The 15,033-nt window shown below is 43.9% G+C and overlaps 1 protein-coding gene across 2 annotated transcripts in view; it reads left to right on the top strand.

Annotated features, from left to right (window-relative positions):
* Positions 1-15,033, top strand: part of NUP188 (nucleoporin 188) — a 46,376-nt gene that overhangs the window by 22,783 nt on the left and 8,560 nt on the right. For both annotated transcript variants that reach the window (XM_065878706.1, XM_065878707.1), the window contains exons 13-30: positions 1,737-1,802; positions 2,787-2,906; positions 3,477-3,603; positions 5,064-5,216; positions 5,417-5,543; positions 5,748-5,835; positions 5,930-6,006; positions 6,942-7,056; positions 8,204-8,324; positions 8,443-8,509; positions 9,190-9,318; positions 9,626-9,765; positions 11,167-11,273; positions 12,539-12,745; positions 12,865-13,034; positions 13,546-13,615; positions 14,020-14,087; positions 14,518-14,713. In XM_065878706.1, the coding sequence (XP_065734778.1) occupies positions 1,737-1,802; positions 2,787-2,906; positions 3,477-3,603; positions 5,064-5,216; positions 5,417-5,543; positions 5,748-5,835; positions 5,930-6,006; positions 6,942-7,056; positions 8,204-8,324; positions 8,443-8,509; positions 9,190-9,318; positions 9,626-9,765; positions 11,167-11,273; positions 12,539-12,745; positions 12,865-13,034; positions 13,546-13,615; positions 14,020-14,087; positions 14,518-14,713 (2,148 nt within the window). The remainder of the gene's footprint in view (positions 1-1,736; positions 1,803-2,786; positions 2,907-3,476; positions 3,604-5,063; positions 5,217-5,416; positions 5,544-5,747; positions 5,836-5,929; positions 6,007-6,941; positions 7,057-8,203; positions 8,325-8,442; positions 8,510-9,189; positions 9,319-9,625; positions 9,766-11,166; positions 11,274-12,538; positions 12,746-12,864; positions 13,035-13,545; positions 13,616-14,019; positions 14,088-14,517; positions 14,714-15,033) is intronic.

The raw sequence follows: 15,033 nt of genomic DNA on the forward strand, positions 1-15,033 counted from the left end.
AATTTCTAATTATAAATGTCATAAGTTTATCATAAGTTTGTATCAGGATCTAAATAAATAAGATATGTACATTATTGGTTGGTAAGTCTGTCAAATTTCTTTTAGTCTATAGTTGTGCTGTCCACTATGGTAATCACAAGACACATCATTGTCTAGATCCATTAGTTCCTTAGGAGTTACGAAATGGCACCTATTCTGACTCTATCTCTCCTCTTTTGTTTACTGGTTGGAACATTGCTATAAAAAAGAAATTTGTTTCACCATATATACAAATATCAAATCATTATCTAGTGCACCTGAAACTAATATAATGTTATCTTTCGATTATTTCTCAATTAAAAAAAGAAATTCTCTCTGGTTAACTATTTGATACTCGGTATGGAGTACTGTACATGCTTCTTTTCCTGTATTTACCACTTTTCCCTAGCATCCTTAGTAGCATCCCAAGTTGGCTACTGAGGTTTATTTTTTACATGGCATTGTGAACTCATGGATTTAAACATATTAGCTGTGTTTTAATTCATTGCAGTCATTATTCTTTTCTCATTTTTTGTTTGTTTTTTGTTTTTCTGCAGTTAGTATTCTTAGGCTCAGGTTGCCCCATCTTTGGCCAGTAAGAGCTTTTTCAGATTAGCTTCTGAATCTGTTTGACATTTCTCTTACACATTTTGATAGCTCTATTGCTTTCTGATATGACAAAATCTTGCAGGATTATCTTAGAAGATTCTTGCCCCAGACTTGGAATCTGCCGTTTCTCCAAGGAGCCCTGGTTCCTTTCAGTGGGAAATGATATTTGAGTTCTTTATAACTAAGTCATTTTATTCATTTACGATGAGTGACTTATTTTGGAAATTGAAGAAATTGATTAAGTTGATGAAAATGAATATTTCTTATCATTGGAGAGAAAAGAAATTGGTGTTAATTGAAAGACTCAATTTCCAAAGCTCTAGGAGCATAGAACAAGCTTTGTATCCTTTGCCAAAATTCTGGTCACATTTGGACCCTACTATATGCCTGGAGGATTGGTGTTAACATTTTGGGGTTACAGGTGTCCTAGTGCTTGGAATTTTTTCAATAAATCATTTCATAAGCCTTCACTAGATTCCCATTGTGTGCCAAACTCTGTGCCAGGTGCTGGGAATAAAAAATTTAAAAAGGCGTTATTCTTGACCTCTAGGAGCATAGATCAGCTGAATCTAGTAGTACCTAACATTTACATGGCGTTTTAAACTTTACAGTTCATTTTCTCGTACATTATCTCATTTAATCCTTATGACAACACTGTGAAGCAGATAATAGTTTCACCATTTTAGAATTTGAAGTTCAGAAAGGTTAATTTGCCTAACATCATACAACAGATTAAGATTACATCCCTTACTTTTTTTTTTTTTTTTTTATGCGGTACACGGGCCTCTCACTGCTGTGGCCTCTCTCATTGCGGAGCACAGGCTCCGGACACGCAGGCTTAGCGGCCATGGCTCACGGGCCCAGCTGCTCTGCAGCATGTGGGATCCTCCCGGACCGGGGCACGAACCCGTGTCCCCTGCATCAGCAGGCTGACTCTCAACCACTGCTCCACCAGGGAAGCCCCATCCCTTACTTTTTAATCCCAGAATTCTTTCTGACATACTATATGAAGGTATTATTCATGTTTTTATTTTAACAGAATACAGTTAAAAAAAGATGGACTGGTTCAACTAGGGAAAATAAGCATTTTCTTTTTCCCTCCCCAACAGGATGTAATCGACACAGCATGTGAAGTCCTGGCAGACCCTTCTCTTCCAGAACTGTTCTGGGGAACAGTAAGTATGTCAGAGGGAGCCATGCTACGGTATTCTCTATAGCAGAAGAATTTATTAATCACTTACTTTGTGATAGGTCTTATACTAAGCTTTTAAGTCTATTTTCTCATATAATCTATACAGAAATCTATGGATTGGGTAGTATTATTATCATCACCATTTTGCATGTGAGGAAATGTGATGCTCGGAGATGTGAAGTGATTTGCCCAAGCTAGTCACAGCTAGACAGTCAGGATCAAGATCTAGTTCTGGCTGACTTGAGTCCCTAGTCCACATTATTAACCAGTGTGTTCTCTCTCCTACACATCAAGTCTTTTTTTACATTGAGAGACTCAGGCACCAGTAGTGCTATTAACTCCTGAACGTACCACTGGGCGATTGTAATTGTGTCTTAAGAGATTTCAGAATATTGTAACAGGTTTAGAGTAAGAATATGGCTTTGGAGAGAACAGTTTCTCACCAGTACTTAGTCTTACCATTGACGGCCTCAAGCCTCAAGGTCCAGCTCATGAATAAATCTGTTTTCCCTTAAACTGTGGCCTGACTGATTTGCCTATATATCTTATCCTCTTTTTCCTGAGATGCTATCCAGTCTCACAGAATCAGTGTTCCAGGGAGAATCCGGTGGGAAACAATATTCACATTGAGGATGTGTTGCTCGTGTGTTTGGTGCTATCTGCTGACATGTTGTGGGTGCTTTTCACATTAGTGGAAACAGGTCATGCACAGGTGAATGGTGTTTTCCTATGGAGAGGACGGCAGAGGTCACTGGAGGCAGCAGTAGTCTCTCCTCAGGTCCTGACTCAATCAGTAGTTGATAGCCTTTTTCAGTGGAAACGTGGAAGTCTTAAATTATTAGAGAGGAATGATGTCTGCCTAAAGGAAAGGATTAATTTTACTCTTCCTTGTGATTGCTGGGCAGTTCAGAGATGTGTTAATCCGTGGATAATGTGAAGGTCGGTGACTTCTACCCTTCCATCATAGGAGCCAACCTCTGGTCTTGGGATCATTCTGGACAGTGTATGTGGAATGTTTCCCCATCTCCTCTCCCCACTCCTGCAATTGCTACAAGCCCTCGTATCAGGGAAGTCTACTGCCAAGAAGGTAGGTTTTATTCAGTTAGATGCCTAAGTAGAGTAGGAGATGTTTTTTAGGAATCCTTTTTGCTTTCCACATTGAAATTTCATTGCCATGGCAGGAATTAGTGTGAGGTTGAATGAAAAATGTCAAAGACAGTGCATCAGTTCTATAAAATTAAATTTAAATCTTTTTATTAAGTACCTATTGTAGATATTTTGGGAGTGAGACAAAATGTGAAGTCCCTTAGTATCTAGATGGAAGAGAGTAAGGGGTCTAAGAAATAAGTAATAAAGCCAGGTGGTATGTAACTAATGTCATCTGAGTGGTAAAGACCATACTGTTCAGGAGAGGCAACTCTGTGTGGAGTGAGGGGGGCCTTGACTTGGGTGTTAAAGAATAATAAGGATTTGACAAGGAGTGCAGAGGCAAGTCTAAGAAGAGTCACAGGGGTGGGTTTGTAAGAAGTTTGAGAGTCAGCACAGTCTGGCTGACCACACAGTTTGGCTGAAAGAGCAGAAAAGCAGATGGGAAAGACCCCTTAAATGTCCCCCTGGTAAATGTGTGGCTGAGTTTTTTTTTTCTGTGTGTTGGCAGGTGTATAGTTTCTTGGATAAGATGTCTTTCTACAATGAACTTTATAAGCACAAGCCCCATGATGTGATCTCCCATGAAGACGGAACTCTCTGGCGGAGGCAAACACCCAAACTCCTTTACCCTCTTGGTAAGATAGGCAGACCCTGGTTCAGCCGTCTCTTTTCCATGGCCTCTGTGTGGACCTTACTGCTGTTTTAATATTTCACATGCATGCCTTTAAAGCAGGTCCTTCTCCTCTCCACTGTGCTTGTTGATTTGCTAATAAATAGTTAGTTTCTCACTTCTTTCCATCTTTAGATTGTTTTACTTCAAAAATAATGCATGTTCATTATAACAAGGGAAACAATGCAGAGATACATTTTAAAAAGCTAATCTCTCTTTAGACCTGTCTCCATCAGATGATTAACGTTAAGAGTTTGGTGTGTGTCCTTTTGCACATTTCTGTGTTCTTTCAAAATTCATTCTGCAAACTGATTTTATTACATGTGGATCTGACTCATTCTTTTTAGTAACTATGTAATTATTCTTGATGTCCCATCATTTTTTATCTTTTCCCTTCCAGAGGACATTTAGGCTGTGTCAGGTTTTTGCCACTATAATCAACGCTGCTTTGGGGACATGTACCTTTATATACTAGTGCTTTTATTTTTAGTATATAGAATCCCCAAAGTGGGATTGTGGGTAAAAGGGTATATACAATAAAATTTTTAAATGCATGTCCACTGACAGATGAAACGGATTTTTAAAAACGTGGTATATATAGGTGAGACATTAAGTCTTCCCAAGAGCCAAAATGTGGAATATTATTCAGCCTGAAAGAGAACAGGAATTCTGACACATGCTATAACACGGGTGAACCTTGACGGCATGATGCTAAATGAAATAAGACAGTCCCAAAAGAACAAACACTGTTCCACTCATATGAGGTACTTAGAGTAGTCAGATTTACAGAGACAGAAAGTAGAATGGTGGTCACAGGGGCTGAGGGATGGGGTAATGGAGAATTATTGGTTAATGGGTATAGAATTTCAGTCTTGCAAGATGAAAACAGTTCTTTGGGTGGATGGTAGTGACAGTTGCATAACCATGTGAATGTACTTAATGCCAGTGGACTGAACACTTAAAAATGGTTAAAATGGTGTATTTTATGTATTTTTTACCACAATTTAAAAAAATAATAAAAAGTTTTGAATGGTAATATCAAATTAAGTTGTAGAAAAATGTTGTAGCAATTTCCTTTCTTACTGTCAGTGTCTAAGAGTAACAGCCTTACTGTCCTAATCTTGGCATCATTACTGACTTACCCAGTCACCCAGGCACCTACTGTCCCATAAGGTGGTCTTCCTATAGTCATCATTTGAGTGGAGAACCACTCTGCACTCAGCTGTTTTTCAGACACATGGAAAGAGTCACTTCCCCAATGATAAGAGAGGGCTTTTGTTTTTGTTTTTCTTTTTAATGGAAAAAGCTGTAGCAGTGTTGGATACTAGGAAGAGAAACTATGCATCTCTGAGTGATTAAATATTGCTGTCTGTTATAGGAGTCACCTCTTCCTATTAGACTAATTTCTCTTTCTCCCTTCCTTAGGGGGTCAGACCAACCTTCGCATACCTCAAGGCACTGTGGGCCAAGTAATGTTGGACGATAGGGCCTACCTGGTACGCTGGGAATACTCTTATAGCAGCTGGACCCTCTTCACCTGTGAGATTGAAATGCTGCTTCATGTTGTTTCCACTGCAGGTGAGGTCAGCTTTGGGAGACATCTCTGTGGGAAGAAAAATGGACATGCTTAGAGGATTTGGAAGATAGAGAATTTCAAGATAAGATTCAGAACCTTCCAGATTGTGATTAGCATAATTTGTTCATCTGGGTCTCAGAGACTGCTCGGTGATCTTAAAGGAATTGTTTTCATTGAGATCACAAGCTTCCTTCCCCCTCAGATGTGATTCAGCACTGCCAGCGGGTCAGACCCATCATTGATCTGGTCCATAAGGTCATCAGTACAGACCTGTCGATAGCAGACTGTCTCCTGCCCATCACGTCCCGCATCTACATGCTGCTGCAGCGGTCAGTATCTGGTAACTCCACTGGGCTCAAGTCTGCACATGTTGCACTGTGGACAGCCCTGGTGATATCTGTCCCCAGCTGAGGGCTTTCCTGTCTCCACATCCCTGCTGCCAGGAGGGATTTGGGAAGAGGACTGGGAAGTACTTGGGATGCAACGAGCCGCATCGTTCATTTTACTGAGGACAGTGCACTGCTCTCCACCAGGTTAACAGCCGTGATCTCCCGGCCTGTGGATGTCATTGCTGCTTGTGTCAATTGCTTGACCGTTCTGGCTGCCCGGAACCCAGCAAAGGTGAGACGCCAAGTCTTCCTAACAGCCAAAAAACGTCACGCTTGGTGTATACCTGAAGACACATGGACATTTGACTCTTCTTTTCCCTTCTCAGGTCTGGACTGATCTTCGTCACACAGGCTTTTTACCTTTCGTGGCCCACCAGGTCTCCAACATGAGTCAGATGATTAGGTGAGCCAGGTCTTAGGTATAGAGTATACATACTTAGAGTATATTCCCTGGGAGTACCACATACATTTCAGATCTAAGCTAGCTTCGTTAGTTTTTTTTTTTTTTTTTTTTTTTTGCGGTACGCGGGCCTCTCACTGTTGTGGCCTCTTCCGTTGTGGAGCACAGGCTCCGGATGCGCAGGCTCAGCGGCCATGGCTCACGGGCCCAGCCGCTCCGCGGCATGTGGGATCTTCCCAGACCAGGGCACGAACCCACGTCCCCTGCATCGGCAGGCGGACTCTCAACCACTGTGCCACCAGGGAAGCCCTCGTTAGTTTTAAAGATGCTTCTCTGCCCGTTTGCTCCTTGTCTGTTCAGCCCTCTCACCGGAAATGAGTGAGGGCAAGGCAAAAGAGGTGATGGGACTTGGGGCACAGAGGCTGCTTTCCTCTTAGGCCAGCACTGATGGTTCACAGTCTTGAAAGCCTGAGAGAGAGAGACACAGAGAGAAAGAGGTATTTCTCATTCACTTTAGGTACGTGGGAGTTAACTTTCCAGTCTAGAGTCCAGAGGTTTCTGGATCCAGAGGCTCAACTTCCCCTTTTTAAGCCATAGTCACTCTGTACTTTTCCTTGATTCATGGCCACTCGGGCTTGCCTGGTAGACCAGTTATTCATACACAGGCTCCATCTTACTACCTGAACATTCTCTCCTTGCTTTCTTTTGCTTACAAGATGAGGATGTTTTCCTCATGTTTATTTGATTTTTCACTTTTGAGGTTGTATATCAATAAAGTCTTTAATGCTTACCCTGGGTATTAGATAGCCTAGATTTGATTAATTCCTGTGCAGAGCTTTCCTGTTTTATGCCCAAGCCATCTAAATAATAAGAAGAATGCTCTGTGATTATAATTTTTTTAAACCTTTTTTTCCCTCTGCCTCTCTGTCTTTTCCCAGTGCTGAGGGGATGAATGCTGGAGGGTATGGAAACCTCTTGATGAATAGTGAACAGCCCCAGGGCGAGTATGGAGTCACTGTTGCCTTTCTGCGCTTGATCACCACTCTTGTCAAGGTAAAATCTAATCAGATAGAAGTATCTGAAATAGTTTCCCTGCCCCCAGCTACTGTAGTCATTTTGTTTGCAGCTAGACCAGTTGTCCTGATGTTATGGTGATGACAGTTTCTGTGTATTGAGTATTTATTGTGTGCCAGATTCTGTAGTAGATGCTTTATCTGTGTTAACTTATTTAATGCTCAGAGGCTGTATGGTATAATGCAGCAACTCTCAAGCTATTTTGACAGAGCCCAGGGTAATATGTACACATTACATCATATCCCAGGATACACATTGTATGTTTACTTCTAAAGCAGAGTTTCACAGTACAACACTACTTTTATTATGCAAGATGCACTCAGATGTTTTCTAATAAGTTATCTCACAATCCACTAATGGGTCACAGCTCTCTTTGAAAACTGCTTGTGTAGCATAGATTTTGGAGTCAGAATTAGGTTTACTTTTCAGGTTGACCACTTACTAGCTGCATGACCTTGGGCAAGTATTGAATTTCTTAGAACCTCTCTAAACTGGGATGATAAATATCTCTGCCTCATGGAGTTGTTGAGAGGGCCACACATGCAAAATACTCAGCACACTTCCTGCCTGCAGGAGTCAGTCAATCAGTGAGTGCTTAAAAAGATAGAAACAATCCTATGTAGAGGTAGGGATATAGATATTGATGTTTATATAAAGAAGCCCCATTTTTAAGATAAGGAAGCTGATGGTAACAAGTAAGATTAGGACAAAGAATTTGGACTGTCAGATCTCCTTTCTGATATCCGAGTGATGGGGTAGAGGTTGGGGGTGGTTGGTGATCACGGCAGTGAAACTGGCATTCTCCATCATCAACAGTCCTATATCCTCTGTGTTTAAGATAGACCTCTCTTCTGCTCAGATTTAGCCTTCATCCCTCTCTTTTCTTGCCTTTTGTGACATTATCAAATTGTCTTTTTAGTCCCTTTCTCTGTTCTAGAGAAACCTACAACTTGGATTCAGTTGAACTAGAGTATTCTGATGTTTCTTTTTTTTTTTCCACTGATGGCCAAGGTTTGCCCAGATTTCCTTTGGACCTATTTGGACCTATGGTTTTGGAGTTAAATCTCTAGTGACAAAATGACTTACCTTTAAGTGGCATAAACCTTCACAGCATGGTTTCTTATAGGGGCAGCTTGGTAGTACCCAGAGCCAAGGGCTGGTGCCCTGTGTCATGTTTGTGCTGAAGGAGATGCTGCCGAGTTACCACAAGTGGCGGTACAACTCCCACGGAGTGAGAGAACAGATTGGTAAGGAAAGCGTGGGCAGGGAAGATGGGAGGAATTGTTGGTTCCCTGGATTTTTCTCTCTTGGGATAAGGTTCATCACACAAGGCCGCGTCATTCCTCTGTCTTTTCTGGAGTCCAGGTTGCCTGATCCTGGAGCTGATTCATGCAATACTGAACCTGTGTCATGAGACAGACCTGCACAGCAGGTAGGAGGCGGGTGATTGCTAGAGCTCAGTACTCTCGGATGCTGCCAGTCTGCAAGGGAAGACACAGGCTTCTGCTGTGCAGAGCTAGCTCATTCTTCCAGAGTACTCAACTTGGTTAGGCCCAGAGCTCAGTGCTCCTGGGTTCTGACTTGCTTTCCACCAGGCTGTTTCTCCTTTCTCCCTATGAAGAGAGAAGAGCCAATGAAATGGGAACAAGGTTGTTCCCAATGAAATTGTACACACACACACACACACACACACACACACACACAGACCTTTTTTATGACCTTTACAAAAATTATGCATGTTCATAGGGAAACAGGACTATTAACAAGTTAATGTGTATCTTCTAGGTTTTTTCCTCTGCTTGTACTAACTCTGTACCTTTTATTTCTGTGCCACTGCATATAGATCTGTCTTGTTTTAATGGTTCCATGCATTCCACTGTATGGATTAATTATGATTCATTTCAGTAAGCATATCCATTAATTGACGGACATTTAGATTGTTTCTCAGGGTCTATTTAAGGGAAGGAATCGGAGTGGCTTCCTCTGGCAGCGAGAGCTGATCTGTTTCACTAATGTCCAATTGTTTAGGTTTGGACAATACCCTTTCCTTCCAGTAGTAAATTTAGTAAATTTGGCAGCTCCCCGGTAACTCAGAACATGTCTGTCTTCCAGTCATACCCCCAGTCTGCAGTCTCTCTGCATCTGCAGCCTGGCCTATACGGAAGCAGGACAGACTGTGATCAATATCATGGGCATTGGCGTGGACACTATCGACATGGTGATGGCTGCTCAGCCCCGCAGGTAGGCCTCCCTTGCCACCTTCCCCCATTTATCTTTATTGTGCCTGCATGTTGTAAGAACTTCAGCATAAGAAAGACAACCTTGTTCTTCCTAGGGCATAGCCTTTGTGTAACCTAGTGGCTGCTCTGTAGACTGGCACATAGCAAAGGGAGTTGATTGCTCCTCCTCTCTCCTAGTTTGGACTGGGGCCTCTAAAAGAAGCTGTTGAACTCTGGGATTATTGTTGGAATCTAATTCATGAGAGCACATGTATTGCGAATGAAGTCATATTGTCTGAATCAACTTTGGTTTCCATTTGGCACCCTAGTGATGGGGCAGAGGGCCAGGGGCAGGGCCAGCTGCTGATCAAGACGGTGAAACTGGCATTTTCCGTCACCAACAATGTTATTCGGCTGAAACCTCCTTCTAATGTGGTGTCCCCCCTGGAACAGGCTCTCACACAACATGGTATGTAATTTTCTTCCACTCAGCAGCATTTCTGCCCATAAGTACATACTTCAGGCTGTGTTTTTAGAGGTTAACAATATTTTCTGATGGAACTCTTTGAGGAAATTTGGGAGTGATCACCAGTTCCCATCCTGGACTTAGAAATAAGAAGACTGTATCATACTTCATCTCTTCCTCCTATTGATGACAGAATAATAGTAAAGAACACATGTTCAAAGTTAGACGGTCGAGGTTCAAATTCTGACTTCAACCAGCTTTGACCTTGGGCACGTAATTAAACAACTCTGCTTCAGATTTCTCGTCTATGAGGTGGGGATAATAGCAGTATCTACCTTATGAGATTATAATGAAGATTAAATTACTACTTGTAAAACCTGGTACCTGTTTAGTATTGACTGTTATTACTCTTTGACCTTAAACTACTCATTTAACCTCTTTGGGACCCAGTTTCCTCATTTTCAAGTAGGCGTTTGGGTAACGTCTCTGACCTTTTTCGAGCTGTATCATTTTGGGACTTTTAGCATTTCAGTGCCGTGCTTTAATGTGGTGGCACTTTAATGTGATGCTTTAATGTGGTTAGGTTTTCCTAACCTATTTGTTAACATGCTGTTTTCTTTAAAATGTATCTTTTGGGCTTCCCTGGTGGCGCAGTGGTTGGGAGTCCGCCTGCCGATGCAGGGGACACTGGTTCGTGCCCCGGTCCGGGAAGATCCCACATGCTGCGGAGCGGCTGGGCCCGTGAGCCATGGCCGCTGAGCCTGCGCGCGGGGAGCCTGTGCTCCACAACGGGAGAGGCCACAACAGTGAGAGGCCCGCGTACCGGAAAAAAAAAAAAAAAAAAAAAATGTATCTTTTGTGCTCTTTTTTTTTTGATTTATTTAATCTATTTTTTTTTTAATTTTTGGCTGCGTTCGGTCTTTGTGCGGTGCACGGGCTTCTCACTGAGGTGGCTTCTCTTGTTGCGGAGCATGGGCTCTAGGCACGTGGGCTTCAGTAGTTGTGGCTTGTGGGCTTCAGTAGTTGTGGCTCACAGGCTCTAGAGCGCAGGCTCAGTAGTTGTGACACACAGCCTTAGTTGCTTCTCAGCATGTGAGATCTTCCTGGACCAGGGCTCGGACCCGTGTCCCCTGCATTGGCAGGCGGATTCTTAACCACTGCGCCACCAGGGAAGTCCCTCTTTTTCTGCTCTTAATGAATTGGATTGAGCTGTTTACCCCAATCCTGCCTGTCCCCTTGGCTACTGAAAAAAGAGGATGATACAGCCACCTAGATTTGCTCTGGCCCTCCAAGTACTTGAGAGTAAATTCCCTCACATATATGAGCCTTTTTGAACAGAAGGCTCTCTTAAGAGCTTGAATCAGGCATGCTTTGGTGTCTAAACTGCTTCCTGTACTTCTTCAGGTGCCCACGGGAACAACCTTATTGCTGTTCTTGCCAAATACATCTACCACAAACATGACCCTGCTTTGCCACGTCTTGCCATCCAGCTACTGAAACGTCTGGCCACGGTAGGATCCCACCTAACGAGTCAAAGCCCCAGAAAACTGACTTTGTGCTTGAGACCACTCTTGCTTTCTCCCAAGAGAAGTAGCTAACTTGGACTTTTAAAGTGATGTAGCCATAAAGACACACACACACGCACGCAAATTGTGTTTTATGAGAGGTGTTTTTTTCCCCTGTTTATAAAAGACATACAAATTCATTTAAAAATGTTTATTTAAATGTTACAGATAAATGTAACATAGAAAGTTAAGGTACCCTATGATCTCCTCATTCCAAGAATTCCTATGAGCAGGTTGGTACGCATTGCTCCAGATTTCTTTTTATCTGTGCTTATATATTAAGGGATGTTTGGTGTGAGCTTTTTTTTTTTTTTTTTTTTTTTTTTTTTTTTTTTGCGGTATGCGGGCCTCTCACTGCTGTGGCCTCTCCCGTTGCGGAGCACAGGCTCCGGACGCGCAGGCTCAGTGGCCATGGCTCACGGGTCCAGCCGCTCCACGGCATGTGGGATCTTCCTGGATCGGGGCACGAACCCGTGTCCCCTGCATCGGCAGGCGGACTCTCAACCACTGCGCCACCAGGGAAGCCCTGGTGTGAGCTTTTGTTCTTTCCAAAAGCAGAATTCCACGATACATACTGTTTTTTGTCTAGCTTTCTTCACTTAACACGATATCCTGCAGTATTGCCGTGTGGGCACATTTGGAGCTACTTCATTTTCTCATGCTTGCAAGGCATGCCATAGAATGGATGCCTCCTAATTTATTTGGACTATTTTCTGTCTTAGTGTTAAACAGTGCTGTAGTGAATATTCTTATCCATAGAACTCTGTAAACTTTTGTTTACAGTTCCTAAAAATTAGATAGATATCAATGGGCATTTTAATTTTTATTAGAAATTTTGAAGTTACCCTCCAAAAAGGATTGTAACAGTTTATGCTCCTAAAACCCAAGTCTTGTATCCTTGCCACAGTGGCTCCATCAGTTTTTTAATCTTTGCTAATCTAATAGACAAATCAATACCTTTTTTTAAACTTTGCATTTATTTAACCATGAGAGAGGTTATGCATCCTTTTATGTTGATTACTATTTCTTCTGGGAGTCGTTGGGCATCTTTTGCTGTAGTTTGGAATGATGTCTCTTCTGACCCAGAGCTATCCATCTGAATGTTTCCCTTTCTGGCATTTTCCGAGAGTTGTTCAGCACCTTTCTTCAGGAGTCTGTTGAGGTTTCTCTGGAGGTAGAGCTCTAAGCCTGTGTGTCCCGGTCTCCACCAGGTGGCCCCAATGTCAGTATATGCCTGCCTGGGCAATGATGCGGCTGCCATCCGCGATGCCTTCCTGACCCGACTGCAGAGCAAGATTGAGGACATGCGCATCAAAGTCATGATTCTGGAATTCCTCACAGTTGCCGTAGAGACGCAGCCAGGCCTCATTGAACTGTTTCTGAATCTGGAGGTGAAGGATGGCAGTGATGGCTCCAAGGTGAGCCTGCACCTGGGATGAAGCTGGGAGATGGCTCCCTGGGAGGTGGGTGCTGGACTCTGCGGGTCCAGTTGATGGCAGAAGCTGTGGGGCTGAACTGTCACCTGCCCCTCTTGCAGGAATTCAGCCTTGGGGTGTGGAGCTGTCTCCATGTGGTGCTGGAGCTGATTGATTCCCAGCAGCAGGATCGCTACTGGTGCCCACCGCTGCTGCACCGTGCAGCCATTGCCTTTCTGCATGCCCTGTGGCAGGACCGTCGGGACAGTGCCATGCTGGTCCTCAGAACCAAGTGAGTCTGTCTCCAGGAGTTACTTAACCTCCAGAGCTCATGTCCTTGTCTGTAAGATGGGGTAACAGTCATTCTGAGAGATTTGTTGTGACAGGTCCCTGGGCACATGCATAAAAGTGCTTAGTGCCTGGGTCGGTGTGTGGGAGTTTATTCTCTGTTTAAAGCTGCCACCAGCAGGTGTAACCTTTACTCTGATGTGTTTACCTTAGAGTTTCCACCTTTTGCATTTCTGCCTTCTGCCAACCCCCCAAAGCCATTGTTCGTGAGAAACGGTAGATTCAGATGAGAGTGGCTCACTCAAGCCATTGGACTGAATGGAGCACCTCTTCTCTTGGAGCCTGTTTTTTCCATGGAACCCTTGATGTTTATGTAGGAGCAAGCGGCCCACGCAGCAGATGTTAGGGTTGTGGGAGCGATAAAATGTGGGGAAGTAACCACCAAGGGGAGGTGGAGAGAGGAGAAGGGACCGGGTAAGAGAACATGTGATTGCCAACACGTATTTTCTTTTTAGACCCAAGTTCTGGGAGAATTTAACCAGTCCACTATTTGGAACCCTTTCTCCTCCCTCAGAAACATCCGAGGTGAGCAGTGGTGGAGGGAGGGACAGTGACTGAAAGTCCCTGGGAGTCAAGGCTGGGCTGTGAGACTGAGCTGTGGAAAGTGACTCCTCCCCTAATTAAACAACCAGAATGTTTTCTTCACTAGAAACTTCTCTCTCGGAGAAGTGCTTGCCTCCGCTTCCTTTGCTGTCTTGCTCTGGGAAGGAGAGCGGCATGCCCTGCTCTGTTGCTGGCTCTGTGGTCTCTGCTCACTTGGAGGCACTGTGGACCTGATGCTTCTGCTCTTGCTAGTTAGATGGCCGCTCACATTCGACAGGGAATGTGCTTTCTCGTTTTCTAGTGTCGGGTTCCTGCTCTGTTTCCTTGTGGGAGGGCGGGGCACCAGGGGAGAGGTTCTCATGATTCTCTGCTCTCCCTCTCCACAGCCCAGCATCCTGGAAACCTGTGCCCTAATCATGAAGATAATTTGCTTGGAGATATACTATGTAGTTAAGTGAGTCCTTTCCCCTTTTGAGATTTTAATTAGAGGTTTGTGGCTGGGGGACCATGGTAGTCTACGGCTGAGGGCACGGCTATATGAGCCAAGGCAGAGGAGAGAGCTGGTTTGGAGCCATTTATGGAGGGCCACTGGTCTGTGTCCCTGGCCAGTCCATTGATGGCATTTATGATTGTCAGAAAGAGTTATTGTGAAGCAAACTCTATGTGCTTGGGATTTTATGGAGGAGGAATCTTAGAAAAGGCCTCAGCCTAACCCATTATGCTGAGCAAGAAGTGTGAGCCCCACACATCAGAGCTGATTGGGAGCTGTCTGCTTTTAAGCCCATGTGAGGTGGTTTTCTCTGCCTCAGCAACGATCTGTGCCCATCACATTCCCATCTGCTTTTAAAACCTAACTGTAGGTTTTGTTTTTCTCGGCACCATAGGGGCTCATTAGACCAGTCTTTAAAAGATACACTCGAGAAATTTTCCAGCGAGAAACGCTTTGCCTACTGGTCAGGGTATGTCAAGTCCTTGGCAGGTCACACGGCTGACACAGAGGGCAGCAGCTGCACCTCCCTGGTAGAGTATCAGATGCTGGTCTCCGCCTGGAGGATGTTTCTCATCATCGCCACCAGTCACGTAAGAACCTCCTGGGGTGCGGTTTTCACTTTGGTATCCTAGCAACGATATGCTGGGATGCCTAGCAGATACAGCCCCTTGGGATAAAGAATGAATCAGGATTTTTCTCTGAGAGCTAAAACGTAACAGGTTCTGTGCCAAATATGGGGTGTTTGAGGGCTTTGGGGCAAACAAGAGACCCTTAAAGAAAGTGCAGAGAAGTCATTTTAAATCCCTTCAGACATTCATGAAACCCTCCTATAGCCACCTTTGCAGCCCTGGATAGGTCCAGGGGCTCCCTTCATTCATCCACCTCTTGTGCACGTGGGTAGTTGGCCTTC

The sequence above is a fragment of the Phocoena phocoena genome, chromosome 6 (assembly GCF_963924675.1).
Source record: "Phocoena phocoena chromosome 6, mPhoPho1.1, whole genome shotgun sequence".
Classification (NCBI taxonomy): domain Eukaryota; kingdom Metazoa; phylum Chordata; class Mammalia; order Artiodactyla; family Phocoenidae; genus Phocoena; species Phocoena phocoena.